At 42.0% G+C, this 16,383-nt stretch overlaps 1 protein-coding gene across 7 annotated transcripts in view; it reads left to right on the top strand.

The window, feature by feature from the left end:
• Positions 1–16,383, top strand: part of tbc1d1 (TBC1 (tre-2/USP6, BUB2, cdc16) domain family, member 1) — a 262,797-nt gene that overhangs the window by 104,643 nt on the left and 141,771 nt on the right. For all 7 annotated transcript variants that reach the window (XM_067988911.1, XM_067988881.1, XM_067988901.1 and 4 more), the window contains one exon: positions 11,752–12,279. In XM_067988911.1, the coding sequence (XP_067845012.1) occupies positions 11,752–12,279 (528 nt within the window). The remainder of the gene's footprint in view (positions 1–11,751; positions 12,280–16,383) is intronic.

Below are 16,383 nucleotides of genomic sequence, written 5' to 3'. Positions count from 1 at the left end.
GCCAGGGGAAACATCCTCCCTGCATCCAGTCTGTCCAGCCCTGTCAGAATGTTATATGTTTCAATGAGATCCCCTCTCATTCTTCTAAACTCGAGTGAATACAGGCTGATTCGACCCAATCTCTCCTCATACGACAGTCCTGCCATCCCAGGAATCAGTCTGGTGAACCTTCGCTGCACTCCCTCTATGGCAAGTATATTCTTTCTTAGATAAGAAGACCAAAATTGCACACAATACTCCAGGTGTGGTCTCACCAAGACCCTGTATAACTGCAGTAAGACATCCTTGCTCTTGTATTCAAATCCTCTTGCGATGAAGGCCAACATACCATTTGCCTTCCTAACTGCTTGCTGCACCTGCATATTTGCTTTCAGTAACTGGTGTACAAGAACACCCAGGTCCCTCTGTATATCAACATTTCCCAATCTATCACCATTTAAATACTCTGCCTTTCTGTTTTTTCTTCCGAAGTGGATAACTTCACATTTATCCACAGTCTACTGCATCTGCATGTATTTGCCCACTCACTCAACTTGTCTAAATCACCTTGAAGCCTCTTTGCATCCTCCTCACAACTCACAATCCCACCTAGTTTTGTGTTGCCAGCAAACTTGGAAATATTACATTTGGTTCCCTCATCCAAATCATTGATATATATTGTGAATAGCTGGGGCCCAAGAACTGATCCCTGCAGTACCCCACTAGTCACCGCCTGCCACCCCAAAAAAGACCCATTTATTCCTACTCTCTGTTTCCTATCGTTAACCAATTTTCAATCCATGCCAGTGTATTACCCCCAATCCCATGTGCTTTAATTTTGCACACTAACCTCTTATGTGGGACTTTATCAAAGGCCTTCTGAAAATCCAAATACACCACATCCACTGATTCTCCCTTATCTATTCTACCAGTTACATCCTCAAAAAACTCCAGTAGGTTTGTCAAACACTATTTCCCTTTCATAAATCCATGTTGACTTTTTCTAATCCCATTGATATTTTCTAAGTGTCCTGTTATCACATCCTTTATAATAGACTCTAGCATTTTTTCTACTACTGATGTTAGGCTAACCAGTCTGTAGTTCCCTGTTTTCTCTCTCCCTCCTTTTTTAAATAGTGGGGTTACATTTGCTACCCTCCAATCTGCAGGAACTGTTCCATAATCTATAGAATTTTGGAAGATGACAACCAATGCATCCACTATTTCCATGGCTACCTCTTTTAGTACTCTGGGATGCAGATTATCAGGCCCTGGGGATTTATCAGCTTTCAGTCCCATTAATTTCTCCAGCACTATTTTTTTACTAATACTAATTTCCTTTAATTCCTCCTTCTCACTAGACCCTTGGTTCCCTAGCATTTCTGGGAAGTTATTTGTGTCCTCTTCCGTGAAGACAGAACTGGAGTATTGTGTGCAGTTTTGATCTTACCTAAGAAAGGATATACTTGCCATAGAGGGAGTGCAGCGAAGATTCACCAGACTGATTCCTGGGATGGCAGGACTGTCGTATGAGGAGAGATTGGGTCGACTCGGCCTGTATTCACTCGAGTTTAGAAGAATGAGAGGGGATCTTATTGAAACACATAAATTTCTGACAGGGCTAGACAGACTGGATGCAGGGAGGATGTTTCCCCTGGCTGGGGGGGGTCCAGAACGAGGGGTTACAGTCTCAGGATACGGGATAGAACATTTAGGACTGAGATGAGGAGAAATTTCTTCACTCAGAGGATGGTGAACCCTGTGGAATTCTCTACCACAGAAGACTGTGGAGGGCAAGTCACTGAATATATTTAAGGAGATAGTTAGATTTCTAGACACAGAAGGCACCAAGTGGTATGGGGAGAGAGCGGGAATATAGCATTGAGATAGAGGATCAGCCATGATCACATTGAATGGCGGAGCAGGCTCGAAGGGCCGAATGGCCTACTTCCTCCTATTTTCTACGTTTATATGTAACCAAAATATTTGTGTAATTGCTCTGCATTTCCCTGTTCCCCATTATAAATTCTCCCGTTTCTGACTATAAGGAACTTACATTTGTCTTCACTAATCTTTTTCTTTTTACGTACTCGTAGAAAGAAGGGAGTGTTTAGGAGGATTGATGGAAAACTTAACTGACAAAATAGGTTTTGAGAAGGTTTGTGAAGGGGGAGGGAAATGGAAATGGAAAGGGAGAAGGAGTGGAGGGAGCTCCATAGAGTGGGGCTGAGGTAGCTGAAGGTTCTGACACAAATAGTGGTGAGAGGAAGCAGGATGCACAGAAGATGGGAATCTAAAGAAACAACTATTTAGAAGGGAATATAATGTTGAAGGAGACTAAGATAGGATGGGTTGAGACAGTGAATGGAATTGTAGACAAAAATAATTTTAAATTTGATGCAATATGAACAGGGAGCTAGTGTAGGTCTGCAATAGTGGCTGTGATGAGTGGGACTTTGTATGGAACAGGATATGGATGGCAATGTTTTGGGCAAATTGGGAGTTTATGAAGAGTAGGAGCCAGCAGGGAGGGTGTTGGAGTAGTTAAATCTGGAGGTGACTATGCCATGCATAAGTGTTTCAATGACAGATGGACTTTTATATGGGTGGAGGTAGGCCTTGTTGGAGGCTTGAAATAAACGGACTTGGATAGAGTTTGGATTCTGATTTGAATATGTCCTACATAATTTGAACTTTTTTTTGTCTAGCACGCTCTCCTATTGTCATACCTGAAAAACCATCACATACCTGTAGGGCAAAAAATTATGATTGGCTCAAATAACTAGTATCTGTTAAGTTAACTATGAATAAATATAAATCAAAAAGCAGTGGGGTATTTGAGCCAATCAAAACCGCTTCTATTAGGCAGATGGAAAAGCTTCATTCAGCAATAGGCAAGAACCACAAAACCACCAAACTAAATTACTCACATTTTTTCAAACCTTCAAATTAATCAGGAGGAAAGAGAATGTGGCCCCAGCACCAAATGAAATATGATAATGATACGGGTACTACAAAGGATTTTTAGTTTTAATCTTAACATCCATTTGTGAACACCACCCATATCTGAGTATATCTGGTTAGTAGCTGAGCCTTCCAGAATAGGACGATCTCGGGTTTCATTCTTGACTTGTGTGGAATTAATCTCCTCTGGAGTTGCAGTTGGGGTCTGAAATTGGCCCTAGCGTTTTTGGTTAGGGAGGAGGGGATTGACTGCAGATCTCACTTCTGTTCGCTGCCCCTGCTGTATGTGTCATTGCTTGGGTTGTGGATGAATACAAGATACCTGCAGTTGCTTGTTCTGCCGACACTTGCTATCGAAGCTTGCGCGTAAAAAATGGCAACTTCAGTAAGGTACCAGAGGGTGCATATAGAATTGTACTCCACAAGGAGTCAGTGACTACAGGGGAATAGAAAAACTGGTGAGGAAAATAATCCACATGATTTTTCTTTTACATCTGGGGATGGAGGGGAAGGGTAAAGGGTGTCTGGCTTGGAATTGCTGCAGATGATGGTGTGAGGGAGCTGAATTTATCCCTTCCATCCCATCTCATGAATTTTGAGATTAGTTAATGCTTTTATTTGGTGGCTGGCTATCTGGCCTTCTGACAGTAACTATATCAGAGGCCAATAACCAGTGTCTGTACACAGCTGCAATAGTGTTATGGGGAGATGGAGGGTAGGTTCGAGTGATCTACTTTCACTGGGAACAGTAATTGACCTCTTGTGCAACAGTAACATGGAGAGCTGGTAACTTTTGTCATGAAGTAAAAAACATTTTCTATTATCTGTACCAATGAGCACAGTATTCTAATTTCCTACATTTGTTAGCTCTGAGCTTTGGACTTGCACCCATCATAACTTAATTGACATCACTGGTGCAACCGCTGATAAAATGATACTCAAGATACAGGATGCAACTATTTGGACATAAATTGCATCATTTTGTCAATGATTGCTCCGCTGGATTCTTCAGCAACTGCAGTGTGACTTCCTGCATCAATCACGCAGCCATTTGAGTAGAGCAATCACATCAGTTTGAAGGAGATAGCAGCATCTTACTAGCAAAAAGAGATCAACTTTAATACACTTCTAAGTTCAGGAGAGACCGTCACAGTTGTTAAACTGAGACAACCCAATGTAAACATAGAGAACTATGGTACCATCAGATAGAAATCATTTCCTCAACGCTTTACTTAGAGATATCCATGTGTTTTTCAGAAATATGTCAAATTGATGCATTAAAAAATGCCATCAATAGACCAATGTAAGGAATCTTACAACACCAGGTTATAGTCCAACAGTTTTATTTGAAAATCACAAGCTTTCAGAGGCTTTCTCCTTCGTCACACTTCACCTGACGAAGGAGAAAGCCTCCGAAAGCTTGTGACTTTCAAATAAAACAGTTGGACTATAACCTGGTGTTGTAAGATTCCTTACATTTTTCAACCCCAGTCCATCACCGGCATCTCCACATCATCATTAGATCAATATGACCAACCTGAACCGAAAGGACTGGACATTGACATATAGCTTAAGTAATTGTAGCTGAGCAGTACCTTGTTAGTCTTTGATAGTGGGCACGATGATGTTGGGTCATTGTGGCGTCAGGGCCAGTCAGGCAGGTTGAAGGTCCTACTTGGCTTCACTGGGCTTCAGTTGTATCTCCAGTTTAAAGTGCTGAAGACAGGTCTACCAGAAGGCGGAGTGCTACCCATCACCTCGCTGCGCTGTCCACATGCCAGAAGCTCAGTGTCACCTCCCGGAAGGTGCAGGGAAGGCAGGCACTTCAACTTTCCACTGCAAACCTAGCTGGGGTGGTTCTCCTTGGAACACAGAAGGTTGAGAGGAAATTTGATAGAGGTATTTAAAATCACGAAGGGTCTAGACAGAGTAGGTAGAGAGAAACTGTTCCCATTGGTGGAAGGGTCAAGAATCAGAGGACATAGATTTAAGGGGATTGGCAAAAGAACCAAAGGTGACATGAGGAAAAATGTTTTTACGCAGCGAGTGGGTGGGACAGGAATGCACTGCCTGAGGGGGTGATGGAGGCAGATTCAGTCGTGGCTTTCAAAAGGGAAGTGGATAAGTACTTCAAAGGGAAAAACATTGCAGTGCTATGGGGATAGGGCGGGGGAGTGGGACAAGCTGGATTGCTCTTGCATGGAGCTGGCATGGACTCGATGGGTCGAATGGCCTCCTTCCATGCTGTAACCTTTCTATGATTCTATGATAACATCACGGGACTGATGTCCAAATTGGGAAAGCAAGCAGCAGCCTGATCTAGATATAGTCACAGATTCATGGAGTCTTGTCCAAGCCTAAGCCATGTCTCAGTTTTAGCTACTATATCATATATTCCTCCATAGTTATTAATCTCTTGCTTCTTCTACAGCTGTGTTTTTATTTCTCACTACATCATAGTCTCTTACTTTCCCTTTCTTCTTTGATCGTATTTCTCAATATTTATTTCAGCTAAGCCTTGTGCTTCTATTCCAATAGCTTTATTAATGCTGCTCTCCCTCTCTCGTCTCACACCGAGACTTTCCCCACCTCCTTCCATATGTGGCAGTCAGAAATTCTATAGGAATGTGGCTCAACCAAGAAAATGGGAATGAATTCAAAATATACAAGTATGGGCTGTTCAGAAAGGACGGAAAAGACAGAAGGTAAGGAGAGATAGCTTTGTATATTTAGGAGAATTTATAAATTGAAGGATTGAGAATTAACAAACCAGGGGAAGTAATAAAATGAAATAGTCAGACCTGAGTTAACAAAGAGGTGGAAGATGGAATTAACATTAGGGGTCTGCTGAAAAACTCCCTGAGGAGTATAATGATGATGACATATGAGATAAGGTATGTAAAGATAGTCAATCCAAAATAAATTAGAAATGATGGATTCAGCGAATTTGCACTAGTGAATGTGGTTCAAGATTGTTTCTTGACCCAATGGGGGTAATTTTAACCCTAAAGAACGGGTAGACTGGGGGTGGGTGGGTAGTCAGAATTGACCCTGATGGGAGACCCACTTCCCGCCCGCTGACTCTTCCCGCGGCTCGATCACCTACCGGCCTGCGATCTTCTCCACGGCCTCCTCCGCCCTGGCCTCCACATCTGACCCCCTGATTTCCTCTATGGCCTCCCACTGCCCCCCCCCCCCCCCCCTGCAATTCTTGGCTCCTTTCCCTCCCTGAAGCAAAAACAATTACCTTCAATTGAGTTGCAATCGCAGAATTCCGGTTTTCCCAGGCGAATATATACCCACCTGCTCAGTTCCAGGCTCCAAGTCAGAATCACGCCCAATGATTCAAGGACCTCAAATTGATTGGTTTTCTGTTAATATTAAAGACATTTGATCCAATCAAACGCATTTAGAAGTAGGAAAAAGCTACATTAAAGAAGCACTGACCCAACCAATCAAATTGTTCAAGTGATCTGATATATACGTTAAGCAGCCTGTTCTCTGATCCTTTTAAAGCTATATCCTTTTTTTGTGAGTGCTGCCAGACACCTCCAACCTGCTACATATTGGCGGTTATCTTACTCCATGCCCTGGGCTTTACTAAATGTTAAATGTAAAAATTCAGTATGTCGGTAAAGCATTGGGCCAGATTTTGCTGTGAGTGGCACCATTCGTTAGACTTGCACTTGCCCAGAGACTTTCTCTGAACTTTTGTACGGCAACTTCCTGCAAATTAGAGAGCCATTCAGTGCAGCACCCTCTACAGGGCATCTGGGACCTGTGCGAACAGGGCAAGCAGCTGTGTATCTCCTTAACCAATCAGATTGAAGAATTGTTAATGAGCAGTTCAGAGACTGAAACAGGAAGTGTAAGTTAGAATAGTGAATTCAATCTCAAATCAGGTACAGAAAGAGAAATAGAGAGAGGGTAAGAAAGATTGCATTAAGAGACAGAATGAAAAAGTAAGAAAAAAAATGTATTTAATTTTAAAAAAAATGTCTAACAATAATTAAAACCTGAAGGAATGAAACTCCACACTTGTTAAAGTTAATTTTCAGTACCAGGGAGGTTGTTTGGCAGTAATTAAGACTTACAACACCGTTCAAAGGGTACTTGCATCAGAATGGACAAACCCTAACTTTTTCTAGCGAGTTTAGTACGTATCTATAACATCAGTGCAGGAACTTTACGCTGTTCAATTCATTTGAATCAGGAGCCAGACATCAAGATGCCATTTTCATGCAGCTTACGGAGGAGGCTCGCATCTGGTCCAGCAACTTCCCGAATTCCGCGCTTAAGTGCGTATATGCGGTTGCTCGAAGTTGCTGTTCGATTTGCACATGTATAACGGTGAGCGCTGTTAGCCTCACCGTTATTTTTACAGCAAAATCCGGTCCATTATGTATGAGAGCTATATGGAGACAAAGGGAGGCCCGTAGAACAGGGACTGCAGGAAGCAGATAGTTGCAGAATAATTTATAGATAAATAATGGGAACAAGGAATAGACACACAATGAGAAAAGTTTGCGACAACCATGGAGACAATGATATAGAATGAAGGGACACAACAAAGATTGGAGTGGGAAAGAAGCAAGTAAACAATTAGTGAGAGATTTTTCTTTTATGGCCATGAGTAATGCTTTGGAAGATAAATTTATTATATAATACACTGTATATCGTCATCATGAAACAGCATATTCTCTGACTCACTGTGAGCAACAATACAGGAGAACTGTAATAAAATATTAACTATTACGTATGTGAAGGCAAGATAATTATTTCAAGTACACCAAGCAAGGATGACCAGACGGCATAAATGCAAATGAGTGAAAAGTAAACTTATCAAGAAAAATTTCTTTATTCAGACTGCTAAGGGATTGGCAGAATCTACCAAGTGAGGTAAATCATTGCAGTTATTAGACGATTTAATATACTGAAGAGATGAACTTTGAGCCGAATGGCTTTTTCTTTACTTCTATTCTGTAAAAATCAAAAATCTTTATTTCACTAGTTGATTTCGGCAAACATGAGTTATTAATTGGTTTGACATCTGGGTTCTACATTTCATCCATACTGTACCTCAGAAATTATGTGGAGATGCCGGTGATGGACTGGGGTTGACAATTGTAAACAATTTTACAACACCAAGTTATAGTCCAACGATTTTATTTGAAATTTACAAGCTTTCGGAGGCTTCCTCCTTCCTCAGGTAAATGCGTAGGCTTCGAGGAGTTCCTGACATTTACCTGAGGAAGGAGGAAGCCTCCGAAAGCTTGTAAATTTCAAATAAAATCGTTGGACTATAACTTGGTGTTGTAAAATTGTTTACAATTGTACCTCAGAAAGGGATGCAATGTCGTGAATTGGAGGAGAGGAATAGTCCTCAAAATTGCACAAGTTATTTGTGTTGGTGCAAAATGAAACGTAATTTTTGTCATAGTGAAAATGATTGAACTTCTTGTGAGTTTATTGTGTAACCAGTACTTCAGATCAGTAAAAGGTATCACAAGGATAAGTGAGCCGGTGCTGGTATCTATGCAGAGAATTGCTCTGCATTACTCAATATATTTATCTCTAGGATAGATAAATAGATATAGCCCTCTGCTAAGGGAGGGAAGTGATCTGGTATTACTTCAAAACTTAGTGCCTAAATCGTATCTTCTCACATTTATGCCCTGCAAACCTGGAGCATGATTTGTACACTTGTAGTCCAGACTGGGCTATTCCAATGCTCTCCTGGCTGGCCTCCCATCTTCCACCCTCCATAAACTTGAGCTCATTCAAAGCTCTGCTGCCTGTATCCTAAATCGCACCAAGTTCCATTCACCCATCACTCCTGTGTTCACTGACCTACATTGGCTCCCTGTTTGGGAATGCCTTGATTTTAAAATTCTCATCCTTGTTTTCAAATCCCTCCATGGCCTCGCCCTTCCCTATCTCTGTAACCTCCTCCAGCCCTACAACCCTCTGAGATCTCTGCACTCCTCCAATTCTTGCCTCGTGCACATCCCCGATTTTAATCGCTCCACCATTGGTGGCCGTGCCTTCAGCTGCCTAGGCCCTAAGTTTTGGAATTCCGCCCCAAATCTCTGCCTCTACACCTCCCTCTCCTCCTTTAAGACGCTCCTTAAAACCTACCTCTTTGACTAAGCTTTTGGTCACCTGTCCTAATACCTCCTTATGTGGCTTAATGTGAAATTTTGTTTGATAATGCTCCTGTGAAGCACCATGGGACGTTTTACCACGTTAAAGGTACTATATAAATGTAAGTTGTTGTTGTGCCAGTACTGAAGTATGAATCCTCTTCAATGGCTGATATGTCCGAATTCTCTATTATGGTTTGCCGTCCATTGCACTGTCTATACCATGTGCCTGCTGGTCAATATAATGCTCAAGGAAAGATAAAAATGCTTGACCTGAGGGTGTGTGCCACCAATAGAATAATGGGTCACATTATTATACCCATTATAATAAGCGTAAGGAGAAAGGCGTCAATGCTCCCCTAATGACTTGATAGAATCATAGAATGGTTACAGCATAGAAGGAGGCCATTCGACCCATCGAACCTGTGCCGGCTCTTTGTAAGAACAATCCAGTTTCCATTCCACTGCTCTTTCCCTGTAGCCCTGCAAATTTTTTCCTTGCAAGTATTTATCCAATTCCTTTTTGAAAACCATGATTCAATCTGCTTCCACCACCCTTTCAGGCAGCGCATTCCAGATCATAACTACTCGCTGGGTAAAAATGTTTTTCCTCATGTCGCCTTTGGTTCTTTTGCCAATCACCTCAAATCTGTGTCCTCTGGTTCTCAACCCTTCCTCCAATGGCAACACTTTCTCTTTATTTAATTTATCTAAACCCTTCATGATTTTGAACACTTCTATCAAATCTCCTCTTAACCTTCTCTGTTCTAAGGAGAACAACCCTAGCTTCTCCAGTCTATCCACGTAACTGAAGTCTCTCATCTCTGGAACCATTCTAGCAAATCTTTTCTGCACCCTCTCTAAGGCCTTCACATCCTTCCTAAAGTGCGATGCCCAGAATTGGACACAATACTCCAGTTGTGGCCGAACAAGTATTTTATAAAGGTTCAACATAACTTCCTTGCTTTTGTAGTCTATGCCTCTATTTATAAAGCCCAGGATCCCATATGCTTTTTTTTTAACCACTTTCTCAACCTGTCCTGCCATCTTTAAAGATTTGTGCACATATACCCACAAGTCTCTCTGTTCCTGTACCCCCTTCAGAATTGTACTATTTAGTTTATATTGCTTCTTTTCAACCTTCTGCCAAAATGTAGCATTTCTCACTTCTCCGCATTAAATTTCATCTGCCATGTATATGTCCTCTTGAAATCTATCACTATCCTCCTCACTGTTTACTGCACTACCAAGTTTTATATCATCTGTAAATTTTGAAATTATGTCCTGTACGCTCAAGTCCAAGTCATTAATATGTATCAAAAAAAGCAGTGGTCCTAGTACCGACCCCTGGGGAACACCACTGTACACCTTCCTCTAGTCCGAAAAACAACCGTTCACCACTACTCTCTATTTCCTGTCACTTAGCCAATTTCATATCCACGCTGCCACTACCCCTGTTATTACATGGGCTTCAACTTTGTTGACAAGCCTATTATGTGACACTTTATCTAATGCCTTTTGAAAATCCATATACACATCAACCGCGTTGCCTTCATCAACCCTCTCTGTTACCTCATCAAAAAACTCAATTGGGTTAGTTAAACACGATTTGCCTTTAACAAATCCATGCTAGCTTTCCTTTATTAATCCATGATGTGGAGATGCCGGTGATGGACTGGGGTTGACAATTGTAAACAATTTTACAACACCAAGTTATAGTCCAACAAATTTATTTTAAATTCCACAAGCTTTCGGAGGCTTCCTCCTTCGTCACACGGTTTTCCACACCGTTCACCTGAGGAAGGAGGAAGCCTCCGAAAGCTTGTGGAATTTAAAATAAATTTGTTGGACTATAACTTGGTGTTGTAAAATTGTTTACAATTTATTAATCCACACTTGTCCAAGTGACTCGTTTCTAAAAGCTTTTCCACCACCGAGGTTAAACTGACTGGCCTGTAGTTGCCAGTTTTATTCTTACACCCTTTTATGATAAACAGGGTTAATCCCTGTTGAAATTGTTTGTAACTGATTTTTCTCCCCTCTAGTCAGAGGTGGTACACAAAGGTAACGATCAGGTAGAAATAGGAAGGTTTAATAATGAACTTCTCCAGATCAGAACAATGGCAGGAACAGCACCAACACAACCATCATTGTAATGAAAGGAGAGGTCAAGCAGGGGGCCCCCCAAGGAGGATTGGAACAAAATTTGCGCTACATATCCTACAGAAAGACTGGCACTGTTAGGAACCATGTGAGTTCCCAAAGCAACACCTTTTACCTGGAAGAAGTGAGTGGAATTAAAAGAAAAAATTATTGAAAGTTAAAATACATTCAGCCAAGTGGAGGAGTGTGGTGACAGATAAAGACTGTTTGGGGCATTGCTGAAGGAAGAAATGGAGGCTTCAGAGGTCATTCTGGTGAGGGATGGAGTTGTAGAGGAAGTTGTAGTGAAGCGGAGATGATTGGGATCAGGGAACCTGAAATTGTTGGTGATGGAAAACTTTAGAAGAGTCAGATGTGGGCGGAATGTTTAATAGAGGCATGTATGAGGTTTTCAGTTCTGTGTTATCAGTTGGCATAGATCTGGATCTTGCAGTGATATCTCAGTAGCCTCTAGTGTTGCTTTTAAATGGTGGTTCTGAATCCTTCTCTCTTGGTTTCTCAGGTTCCTGAGATCATCAGTACTATCCGTCAGGCTGGGAAGACCGCACGACAGGAAGAGGTGCAAATCCGCGTACACGATGATGATTCTTTTGCTCAGAAGTATGAGGTCCTATTTGTTGGGAAGGTGACAGTGGCACACAAGAAAGCTCCTCCAGCACTAATTGATGAATGTATCGAAAAATTCAACCGCCTCAGAGAACATGACAAGGATGAAAAAAAAAGAGGAGCAGAGCAGAAAGGAACTGAGAGACCAGCGACTGAGAATTCACTACGCTTGGGTTCCAAACTTCCAACCCCATTGGTGCAGAAGAGGAACAAATCTGCTCCTAAGCTGACTGTTCAGGATGAACCTCCGGTTACACTGTTACAGAGTACTCTGGAGAAATTTGGCTCACTTGGCATGAGCAGCGGTTCAAACTGTGGTGGAGCAGAAAGTGGTGGTTTACTAGAAGCCCGGAAACGTGCTGACAGTGCGCCAAATATTGTGCAGCCAACAAATATGAAGGCAAATAGGACCATGCTGTTCACGGTAATGTCTGGTTGATTTGTGTAGTTCTGCTGTGCCTCTTCACTTCAAACTAGTTGTCATGTTGGTTTCAGTACTGAATCTGTTGGAGACGAGTGCCAAACAAAAGTGGCCAGCATTTGGCCAGTTAAGGTTAACTTGCTAAATACTTGAGGTCAACTGCACCTGTTCAGTGGTTTAGGTTTATTTAGACCTGGTTCTGGATAATGAACTGGGATAAATAGGTAACCTGAAGGGAGGATATTATTACATAATTAGGTTTACAGTCAAAATAAAGAAATGGAGTCAAGAAACTCTGATTGGAAAACAGCCAATTTTAGAAGGAACAATTGTGATCTAGCCCAGATTAATTGGAAGGAAAATATGGCAGATAAAGGGAAATATTCTGATCAGGAGTAAAGTCCTAGAATCCATGGATAAAGGAGGAGATTAGGACGAACGGAAGAGGAAGCAAACAATAAAATGGTTAGTGATACAGAAGAAAAACATAAATAAAGAGGGAGACTTGAAGGTCTAAGAGATTGCCAGTCATTTTTCATACAATCCATATAGAGTGACAATAAAGGTTTATAAAAACACATCAAAACATGAAGATAGCCAAAAAAAAATGGATCATTGAGGGATGAAAATTTGATTTGAGAATAATGGAATGGCAAGAATACTTGAAACAGTATAGGGAAAAGAGCTGGAAGATGGGACCCGACTAGATAGCTCTAGTTTAGAGTAAGTAGTGGCCCGAGCATGAGGGGCCAAAATAGATTCCTTAGGTACTAAATTTTCTTTGATTCTATTAAAAGAAACTGCACTTTTATATTTTTTAAAAACTCTAGCAGCTCAGTGGAGAGGGTTACACTCAGTGGAGAGGGTTATGGCATTCACAGTTGTAATTGGCATATTTGCCAATCCAATTTTTTTCATTGACTTCTTGCCCTTTCTTGCCAGAATCCAGTAATTGATGCTAGAGAATAGTGCCACAACTGGATGGAGACCTGTGCTTCCTTACACATTTTGCCTTTTTAAAAAAAATAGCCAGAATGAAGAATTAATTCTCAACAGGCTAACCAACCATTGGAGAGATATTATTGGGTATCCCAGTCCTATGCTCAGCTGACATCTGCCCACCTACAATTACTGTTACTGGATAGTGATTGGAAGTGGAATACGAGAAGCTTTTAGAAAATATAAAGATCATTTTGATCATTATCTGCAGCTGTATAGAGATCTGGGAATTTGAGTTAGGACGTTTTCAGAGGCTCAATTACTATCACCAATGGGCAATTTCTGATTGTTCAATGACCCATCCATCCCCTTCCCTTCGCACACCTCAAAAGTTGTTGTCAATCGAGAACTTTTTTGTGAAAGGTTTTACATTGACCTATAATCTGGCAGCTATTGTGGTTTAACGGGTGAGAAACCATTGTAATCTTTTTGGCTTGTGCTAAAGCCCACAATAAGTGTGTACCCTCTTTATTGTTGTCTGATGTGGCCATCTGAGTTTAGGAATGAAAATTTTTAGGAATGTAATATTTTAGAAGTTAATCAACTGCATGTTGATGTGTGGATTTTTATCCTCCAATTTTAACTTGTCATTCAAATTTCTTAAAGTTTAAGGCTTTAATTTCATGTTCACACTATTAGATTGATAGTACAACACCGTGCTGTCCTGAACCATCATGTGGTGCTCCATTGATTCTAAGCCCCTCTCTGATCTCTTTCCACATTATAACCCTGTTTTCAAAGCCAGGTGGTGAGCAGAGTGTAGCTGTGAACGGCTTTTACGCATCTCTTAGGAGCCAAGGATAAAATGCCTTTGGTTGAAGCTAACGAAAAATCATTCCAATTGATTGATGCAGACTTTAAATCAAACCGATGAAGCCAAATAAAAGCTGGTTATTTTCCAGCGCCTTGTTTAGATTGGTAAGGTTTGTGGTGATAGCATCACTGGATTCTGTACTCCAAACTCATACTGGCAATGAATAGAACTGTTTCATAATGATGTGTGCTTAAGCAGTGCTGTAGGAACTGTAGTCAAACTCACGACTGGTATATTGACATAGACCAGAGCATGTCAAATATTTGAATTGTTACATAGTGCACCAGCCGTGGACAGTTGAATGGTTTGCCAAGTGTTTTTATTTTACAGATTTTGTTCTCATTGATTTTTAAAATAATTTGTTGCTCCTCCCCGGTCTCCTGGGCTGTGCATCTCCTGTGACTGCCTGCACGCCTCCCCCCACCCCCAACCCGGCCAACGTTTCAGTAATGCTGCTCCTTTTCTCCTCTGCTCTTTCATTTTCTTCCCTCCTACCCTGAAGGTACTGATTCAGGTGGGAAGTGATCCCGCATATGCTGGTAGCCACAGTGGCTATTATTGGTGTGTGAGCTCAAGACCATTGCCTCGATTGTATGGGCCCCTCCCACACTTTTTTTTCCGATTTGGAGTGGAAAAAGCTGGAAAAGTTCTTGGGGCTGTGCTGTGTTGTGTCTCTGACTCTGCACCTCTCTCTTCCTGGCATTTGTGTATTTTCAATATTGGATGGACCCAGGCGCTCAGTGTTCAGATTGGCAGACGGGCTGAAGAAGTTATTTTCAGGGTCAAGGCCAGGCCCTGTGCAAGTACTCGCACTGCCAGCTCAGGCTGAAGTGGAATCAGTAGAAGAATAAACAAATTGCCATATTTACAGTCAGTGTGGAGGCCGCCTCTTCCTTCTGTAGCGGCAGGCCCTCTGAGGTCGGAACTCCCCCCCATCATGGTGAGAGCCCCTAGTGGAGGCTAGAAAATCTGCCTCCAGTATGTAAATAACTCCAAGATCGAAAAGACAGCTGGAGTCAAGGTCACATCTCCGTGATGGGTGGAAGAACCTCCCTGCCAGAGATACTCCCCAGAGGGGACCAGAAAATCCCAGGACTTGAGTGTCGATAGCAAAGCCTGATCCTGTCCTCGTCAAATGTGTTTGAGTATGTACATGTCTGTATACAGAAATATAAAATGAGTTGCCGCCTCTCTCTCATTCTGTCGCTCATTCTCTCTCCCTAACACTCTTTTGCTCTGCTTCTCTCTCTCTATCTTTTTCTCCATTTGGGTGGAAGGTGGGGGATGATATGGCATGATGTGGCAGGAAAGGGAGCCACCAACAGCTGCAGGCTGCATTTGGGGTGTGGGTGTCGAGAAAATGTAGCCCTCGGTGGCTCCCTTCAAATCCCCTCCCCCAATCACTTGTGCGTCCTCCCATCTCTTTGGACGCATGGTGTCCCTTAGCCCTTCCCCTTCCCATTACCCCTTCCCTTTCCTACAAATTGTCACTCCCATTATTATCCCTACCTCTTCTGCAATGAAGTACCTGTTCAACCCTGTCTCGTCCCCTCCTCGTTGCTCTTCTGTCACTCACCTCACCCGTCATCCTCTATCCACTTCCCCCAAGGCTGAGTGGCAAGAGGGCCCCTCACTCAATCTGCTTTCCACCTCCCCTGCTTCCCTCTTTTCATCCTTTTCTTATTTCCCTCAGATGCTTTGTTTGCTTTAAAGATTCGACTTGCTTTTTCAAAATGAAATCAAATTAAAATAAGAGATTCTTTCTCTTTCTTTCTCACTATCTCTCCCACTCTCTCTCTCTCTCTCTCTCTCTCTCTCTCAATCTTTCTCTCTCTGCCTTTGATTTCTTTCTATTTCTCACTCTCTTGCTCTTTCTTTGTCTCGCTCTTCCCCTCTCTTATCTTCTCTCTTTCTCACTTTTTCTCTCTCTTTCTCTCTCCTCTCTTTTTCTGTGTCCCTGCCCCCACCACATGTCTTTCAGATATTAGAAATTTCAGTTACTAGGGAAAAAGATGATGGATCAAAAAAATTTCATAGAGGGATTCCCCACCACTTATAGCGGACGGATTGGTGTTAACGCAATCAACCCACTATAAGCTTTGGACGGTGTATCGTCTTTTAAAGACACAGAGAGAGAACGGGAGCAGGAATTGTCTGAGGCTGGGATTGAAATGACCATCTTTGCCATCATGTCTCTGGTGATTATTGACACTGAGCTATTGGGAGATCGACCAGAAGTTCTACAGTTCTGCTGTGAGGCAGTTCCTGAAAGGCAGGTTGGCTAATTGCTATAA

Source organism: Heptranchias perlo, chromosome 1 (genome assembly GCF_035084215.1).
Source record: "Heptranchias perlo isolate sHepPer1 chromosome 1, sHepPer1.hap1, whole genome shotgun sequence".
Taxonomy (NCBI): Eukaryota; Metazoa; Chordata; class Chondrichthyes; order Hexanchiformes; family Hexanchidae; genus Heptranchias; species Heptranchias perlo.
This window is presented reverse-complemented; position numbering and strand designations above follow the sequence as displayed.